This window comes from Neoarius graeffei, chromosome 18, assembly GCF_027579695.1.
Source record: "Neoarius graeffei isolate fNeoGra1 chromosome 18, fNeoGra1.pri, whole genome shotgun sequence".
Classification (NCBI taxonomy): Eukaryota; Metazoa; Chordata; class Actinopteri; order Siluriformes; family Ariidae; genus Neoarius; species Neoarius graeffei.
Genome location: NC_083586.1, coordinates 47,016,407 through 47,024,517, shown reverse-complemented (window position 1 = coordinate 47,024,517; position 8,111 = coordinate 47,016,407). Strand labels below are relative to the sequence as shown.

At 44.7% G+C, this 8,111-nt stretch overlaps 1 protein-coding gene across 1 annotated transcript in view; it reads left to right on the top strand.

The window, feature by feature from the left end:
• The first annotated feature begins 437 nt into the window (after positions 1-437).
• The window catches only part of marchf4a (membrane-associated ring finger (C3HC4) 4a), a 59,996-nt gene continuing 52,322 nt past the window's right edge, over positions 438-8,111 (top strand). Inside the window, exon 1 of the mRNA XM_060898943.1 lies at positions 438-869. Within this exon, the coding sequence (XP_060754926.1) occupies positions 438-869 (432 nt within the window). The remainder of the gene's footprint in view (positions 870-8,111) is intronic.

The following is an 8,111-nucleotide window of genomic DNA, read 5'->3' as shown; positions in this document are numbered from 1 at the left end:
AAAACAAGGATTCTTAATTAATATTGCACACTAAAAAAAAAAAAAAACAAGATCACACCAATATCAATTCTGGAATTGAAAAAAAATTGCAGTATTGTGTGGAATCGGTTCAAGGAATCGACTCCATTGACAGTTAAAAAGAGAATGAGAATGAGAATCGGAGTCGACTCCCTGAAGCGGGTGATACGTCAGTGTGCGTTGTGTGTGTAGAAGGTGTAGAGCGACTCGAACAAAGACGCTGTCGGGAATAAAAAGCGGTTTCCTGACTGTGTGTTAGTGTTAGTCACTGTCAGTGGCTGTCTGAGAGCGATCGGTGGTTCCGGTGAACCGATTTGCGTGCATTATTGTGACTGTATCCGGGAGAGTTTGCGACGCTAAAACGGTAAAGTGTTTTCCTTGTGCGCCTCGTCCATCGTTAAGCGAGTAAAAACGGGCACATGTGGTGCGCTGTCGGTGTCGGTGTTGGATGGTGCCGGAGTTCGCTGAGCCGTTTACCGATGCTGCGGCGCGAGGGAAAGCAGAGAGGCCGCCGCTGTCGCGTCTTGTTAAGTGACCTGAAGGCTTTGCTGCTCAGGCCACCACCGACACCGGCACCGGCACCGTCGGACATGAACGGAGCGCCGAGCTCACACGGCGCTTCTCCGACGGACCGGACACGGGAGGAGAACGAAGAGGACGCAGCCGCCGCCGCCGCCGCCGAGTGGGCTGGAGAAGGAGCGGAACGGTGCGCCACGGAGAGTCCGGACGGCGGCAGCTCGAGCGAGGACTGCAGCAAAGAGAAGCTCGACGAGAGAGCGAGTCTGGAGAGCTGCACGGAGAGCGGAGCGCGGACACCGCTGTGCAGGATCTGTTTTCAGGGCGCAGATCAGGTAAGAGAGGGCCTTAAACACACCCCATCATCAACATCATCATCTCCAGTACTGTCCAAAAGTCTTATGCACATCCAAAGAAATGCTGTAGAGTAAAGATGCTTTCAAGGAAATTAAATGTTTCTACAAAGAGCAGTACAAGTCAATATTTGATGTCATAACCCTCTGCATCTCAGTTACAGTGAGTGCAGTTTTACTGACCATCTTACAGAACATGGGCGGCACGGTGGTGTACTAGTGGTACGGTCCGGGTTCGAGCCCCATGGTTGGCGTGGGTTTCCTCCGGGTGCTCCGGTTTCCCCCACAGTCCAAAGACATGCAGGTTAGGTTAACTGGTGACTCTAAATTGACCGTAGGTGTGAATGTGAGTGTGAATGGTTGTCTGTGTCTATGTGTCAGCCCTGTGATGACCTGGCGACTTGTCCAGGGTGTACCCCGCCTTTCGCCCGTAGTCAGCTGGGATAGGCTCCAGCTTGCCTGCGACCCTGCAGAACAGGATAAAGCGGCTAGAGATAATGAGATGAGATGAGATCTTACAGAACCAGCCAGTTCTTCTGGACACTTGGACTGTCATACTCGCTTCTTCATTTTGCACCAAAACCCAGTCGTTTTCATTATGTTTTCTTTTTTCATCAGAAAAGTGCTCTCTTATGCTTTCTTCTTCCCTGATATGCAAACATATTTTTTTTCCTGTAACATTTAATCCATCCATCCATCCATCCATTATCTGTAGCCGCTTATCCTGTTCTACAGGGTTGCAGGCAAGCTGGAACCTATCCCAGCTGACTATGGGCGAGAGTCGGGGTACACCCTGGACCAGTCGCCAGGTTATCGCAGGGCTGGTAACATTTAATCTTGTGCTAGAAATCTAAAATGTTTTTGTACCAACTCGAAAATGTTTGTTTTATCTGTAGCTGCTTATCCCGCGCGGGGTCGCAGGGCAAGCTGGAGCCTATCCCAGCTGACCATGGGCGAGTGGCAGGGTACACCCTGGACAAGTCGCCAGCTCATCGCAGGGCTGACACACACATAGTGACACAAACAACCATTCACGGTCAATTTAGAGCCACCGATTAACCTAACCTGCATATTTTTGGACTGTGGGATGAAACCCACGCAGACAACATGCAAACTCCACACAGAAAGGCCCTCGTCGGCCACTGGGTTGGAACCCAGAACCTTCTTGCTGTGAGGCGACAGTACACTACACCACTGTGCCACCACTCGAAAATGTAGAAGTCGTAAAATAAAAATCTATAACAAAGTTTGGACTGAAATAGAGGGCCTAAGACTTTTACACAGTACTGAAGCCTACAAGAGAATTGACTTCCGAGAGCAGTCGTATCTTTAATAACGTGCGCGAGAGAGAATCCTAAATGTAGGAAAGACTCTGCATGCGCACACACACACACAGAGGCAACATAGTGTGGCATGACATGTTTTTGGGAGCTCGGAGGAAACCTGACAACCCAGAGGAAACTCATATGAACACAGGGGGAACATGCGAAGCCCTGCATAGACAGTAACCCGAGTTCAGGATCGAACTTGGATCTGGATCTGGCAACGGTACCTGCTGTTTCTAATTTGAAGTAAACAGGAGGCTCTGACCATAAAGAGCAGGAAAACAGACTCTAGACCCTCTGAAGCCCTGTCCTACACTGAAGTAATGAACATCAGGGCATCTATGCTATTACACAAGAACAATCATGAGATCTTCTCTCTAGCTGACGTCCCCTTGCTCTCAAATTCCACCACAGTGGTTTTATGAGACTGATATTTGTCCTTAACGTCTGCCATTTGCCTGGAGAGTCACTTATGTAAAGGTTAGCTCGCTGGATTTTGTGGCATAGCTGTCAGATGATACACACACTGCTTGGCTAACTGTGTATGGATACACAATCACTTATATTGTTTAGAATTGAACACCGTTTATAAAAGTGAACATGCTACTCACATGTCATCACATTCCTGCAGGCAACAAAACGACAGGCGACTATTTATCCAAACAACCAGCTTGAAAGTGGTCCGATGTTTGTTTTTTCAGTTCCTCACTCACAACTTTAGTTCATAGCTGCAGTTAATTTCCATTTTCTATGTGATGCACAAACATGGAAGAATATCTCATAATCATGGGTTCATCTTATACTGCCCGTCTTATACATCGTTTTATTAAATGCATATAGAAACATTATGCAGAAAAGTAAAGCTTGGAAGAAAATAGCAAAGATCGTTGGTGCCTCTGGTGAGTTTACGTAGCTAGGAAAGCGAGTTTGCTTTGCTAATCTGCCAACAAAGCCAAGCGTGTAACATGTAAATCAAACAGCAGTTTTCTCACTGATTAATGCCTTTATACAACAGTTCGTTCTGGTCCACTAATTTGATTGGTCAAACAGCATTCCAAGAGTGCTTATAATTACTATAACTACACTGCGTACTATAACTTTACTGTGTGTATCACTCCACCCATCTGTATCCCATTTCATTCATCTCATTATCTCTAGCCGCTTTATCCTGTTCTACAGGGTCGCAGGCAAGCTGGAGCCTATCCCAGCTGACTACGGGCGAAAGGCGGGGTACACCCTGGACAAGTCGCCAGGTCATCACAGGGCTGACACATAGACACAGACAACCATTCACACTCACATTCACACCTACGGTCAATTTAGAGTCACCAGTTAACCTAACCTGCATGTCTTTGGACTGTGGGGGAAACCGGAGCACCCAGAGGAAACCCACGCGGACACGGGGAGAACATGCAAACTCCACACAGAAAGGCCCTCGCCGGCCACGGGGCTCGAACCCGGACCTTCTTGCTGTGAGGCGACAGTGCTAACTACTACACCACCGTGCTGCCCCCATCTGTATCCGTCATGTAAAATTCCATTTCCGAGTTAGAAATGGTTTCTACAGTAGCATTAGTCAGATTATCAGCAGACATGGCAAATGATTTTTCATGGATATACTTCTTCACTGTCAGAAACAGGGGTACAATAGGAGCCTATTTCTGTCCTCCAAGGTACAGTCTGCACTAATGTATCCCCTAGGGCTCATTATTGGACCTCAAGGTAACCAAAAAGGGCCAAAAAGCTACATATATGTTCCCAAGCAGTATATAAAGGGTACAAATAAGTACCTTAGATGGTACTGCCTCAAAGACCAGCCACTGGACCACTAAAGGTACAGTAATGTCCTTTATTTTCTGAGAATGTGACTTAAAATATGAATGCTCATGAAATGAAGATGAAAAGGAAGAAGGGAAGCGAATTTCATCAGAAGCACATTTAACAGGAATGTACAAATGAATGTGAGCCAGCTAGCTCATGTGCTATACTGACGTGTGTGTAGTTTCTTCCGGATCTATTTCCATTAATAGTGATATATATACATATATATAATTTTTTGCACCGCTAATGGAAATGGATCCAGAAGAAACTACACAAAATAAAATGCTCTGTTTCTCAAAATCGAGTCGTACATGTGCTGATAGCCGGTGAGACTGAGTGGAGGAACTGTTTTATTCTATTCACACTCACTCAATTTTGAGAAACAGAGCATTTTTATTTTTTGTAAATTCGATAAATAAAAACTTTATACAAAGCATCCGACAAAATCATTTCCGCTTAGAATGTAAACAAACCGGTGAAATGACAGGAGCAATTTGTGAAAAACGCGATAATAATAATTCTTGAAAAATAAAAAAGGCACATTCTTACCATCAAATACTTGTATTCCATATTTTCTTGCTTTTTTTGTATTTTGGGGGTTTTGTTTTCGAGTAGAGTTTTTATTTCGTCCTCGTGCGCTGCCATTTTGTTTTTCTCTACTCATGGTATATAAGCTGCTAGCCTAGTAGTAGAGTAGCCAATCAGAGCGTGTGATCGCTCATATCCAGTCAGATGCGCAGCTTGTGAACAGGCAAGGCAGGCGACTGCTTGGGGCCCCCTGGCCCAGGGGCCCCCCGAGAGTCAGGGCCCGAGGGCTTATTTATTTTGTTTTTTATTGTTTTTATTGTTCTTTACCATTGTATTTTCACATTTGGAATTTAAAAAACTTTGGTTTCATACATTTTTTGTTGGTGTCAGATTATTTATAATATTGGTGATGAACACTGGTCAGAAGGGCCCCTTGGAAATTTTTGCTTGGGGCCACAACAGACTCTAGAATCGCCTCTATATCCAGTAAACGTGGATATAATTTATATATATATACATATATCAGTGTTGTTTTTGTTAACGCACCTTTTTTCATGACTAAAACGAGACAGTGACGAGCTAAACATAACTTTTTGATCACGAAAATATGACGAGATGTATCTGTTGTTTTCGTTGACGAGACGAGACGAAAATGTTAGTGGGTTGGCTATAGGACTATCAAAATGCATGGCGTTTCCTCCAACAGCGCGCGCAACCTGTCTGCCAAATGCTGAAAATATAAGCAATGCACCTGCATCCTGTCCTTGTTTGGCCACGCCAATCACCGGGCATGTCCGGGCACAGTGCACAGTTCATGGACCATGGCGGCGGCAACGCCATCACAAGGGCTTGGTGGGCGGAAAAGACGCAATGATTTATGGACATACTTTACACATAATCCAGCAGAAAATAAAACGGAATGCCTTGTAGTGAGAGACAGAGGTACACGCTGTGGCTATAAACTACGTGGCAAGAATACGACCGACCTCAAGAGGCATCTAAAGGCTCACCATGCTGCTATTTCTGCGACGGCAAGTTAACATTACAAGAAGTCCTTAATAGATCATGTATACGTTTGCTAGCTTTGGTTAATGTCACTCAACAATCGGTCTGTGATGAATTTCCTATGAAGTTTTCCAAAACACCGTGACCTGGCGAAAATGAATGGGACCGCTAGCTTCATGCTAAAGTTGGCTTGGTTAAGCGAACTTAAATTCAATGAACATGTCATGAGTAAAACTTGTCCTGCAGGGATTATTGGTGGGACAGCAACCGAATGCTTTGTCATATATTAACCCATATTTGAGTCACTGTGAAACATACGGGGGGAAATGTAGCTTTTCAGACCTGTTGCTGTGCCTTAATATGTCTAAATGAGCAGCAGCACACCTGGCTACTCTAATGTTAGCAGCATGTTTAGCCATCATATTTACATTAATGGACAGCGTGGTCATCTTCTAGTTGTGTGTTCATCATGGCATGTTTGTGCTCTATCAGCGCATTGCGACATGTTAAACGGAGGCAGAAACACGAGTCTGTGAACAATGGAGTATACACACTAGACAGCGTTTATGTAGACAGACATCCCAAGTCTCCCGGAAGTTCCGGGAGTCTCCCGCATATTGATAGTGGCTCCCTGATCAGACCCTCCAGGATTTCACAATGTTGCGATTTGCAACATCAACGCAAATTCAACCAATCCCCGTGAATTCAGGGCGGTGTTGCAATTATATCCAATCACCGCAACTTTCCCGCAAATTTGACCAATCGTTGGCGTCGTCTTGAGGTGACGTTGGCAAACTACCTTCCGCCTTACTTCCGTGTATACGTTCAAGAGAAGCAGCATGTGCGAATCTCAGGAGAGACTGCCTGCACACAGCACTAGTATTAATAGTTTTTTTTTTTCTTATATGAAGGCTGAGGCATTTCCTTTTGAATTTGGAGTCAGTGTTTATATAGGCTTAAGTTCTCTATGGTGTTGCTGAAAGTGTTATGTTTACAGTGAAGGACTGTGCGCACTTTACATTATTTTTAACTTCATCTCTCATCTCATTATCTTTAGCCGCTTTATCCTTCTACAGGGTCGCAGGCAAGCTGAGCCTATCCCAGCTGACTACGGGCGAAAGGCGGGGTACACCCTGGACAAGTCGCCAGGTCATCACAGGGCTGACACATAGACACAGACAACCATTCACACTCACATTCACACCTACGGTCAATTTAGAGTCACCAGTTAACCTAACCTGCATGTCTTTGGACTGTGGGGGAAACCGGAGCACCCGGAGGAAACCCACGCGGACACGGGGAGAACATGCAAACTCCACACAGAAAGGCCCTCGCCGGCCCTGGGGCTCGAACCCAAGACCTTCTTGCTGTGAGGCGACAGCGCTAACCACTACACCACCGTGCCGCCCTATTTTTAACTTAATACAAGAAATTAATGGATGCCAACATTTTTGCCAAAATGGTATATTTTCCATTGTTTAGGCAGCTTCAGCATCATACTGTGAGATTCTGTTCAAATTGTTTTTTTCTTTTTCTATGAAGCCTGAGCCATTTATTTTATTAGTTTATAATTATTGTTTAATTTAGTCTTCAGGAGAGACTGCCTGCACACAGTACTAGTATTAATTGTTTTTTTTCTTACATGAAAGCTGAGGCATTTATATTATATTTTAAGGTAACTTCATGTTGTGCTGTGAGGTTCTATGCACTTGAACTTTTGAACCAACAGGAGCATTTGGATAAGTAAAGCCTATTTTTCTGCATTTTTGTAGTCCTGGTAATCTTTTATATTGGTAAAGTTGTTTATACGACCATTTCTCAGTGTCTTTGTTCTTTTAATCAATAGTTTTTCAGTAATAACTTAATATTTAACATATCACTCAATTTTAATCACAAAAAGAGAAAATCGCAACAATTTCTCGCAACTTTCACTTCCTCCCGCAATGTAATCGCAACAAAAACCTAAAAAAACACCGCAATTTTCATCGCAATTTTTTGGAAAAACCCACGCATCAGACATTTTAGCACGCAACAATCACAAAAAAGGCCCACGAAATCCTGGGGGGACTGCCTGATGCCCGCAAATTGGATAATATCTCCCGGAATCTAGAGCAAGCGAGCAAGAGCGTGCACGCAAAACATTAATGTCTGCATCGCGCATATGACGGAGTGCGCGAGGGAGAGCGAGAGAGACTGCGTGTGTGCCTGTTCATGTAGCGCATGCTAGACAAAGCGCATCCTGATTGGTTTACAGACATCCAAACTAATTTCAGGGAGGTGTTGTGACACCCCCACCCCCACGCTGATGGGAAAAAAGTCATGTGTCACGACACCTCCTTGAAATGAGTTTCTGCAGGTTGGGATGTCTGTGTAGAGAGTATGCACACTAGACAGCGTTTATGTAGAGAGCATGCACACTAGACAGCGTTTATGTAGAGAGCATGCACACTAGACAGCGTTTATGTAGAGAGCATGCACACTAGACAGCGTTTATGTAGAGAGCATGCACACTAGACAGCGTTTATGTAGAGAGCATGCACACGAG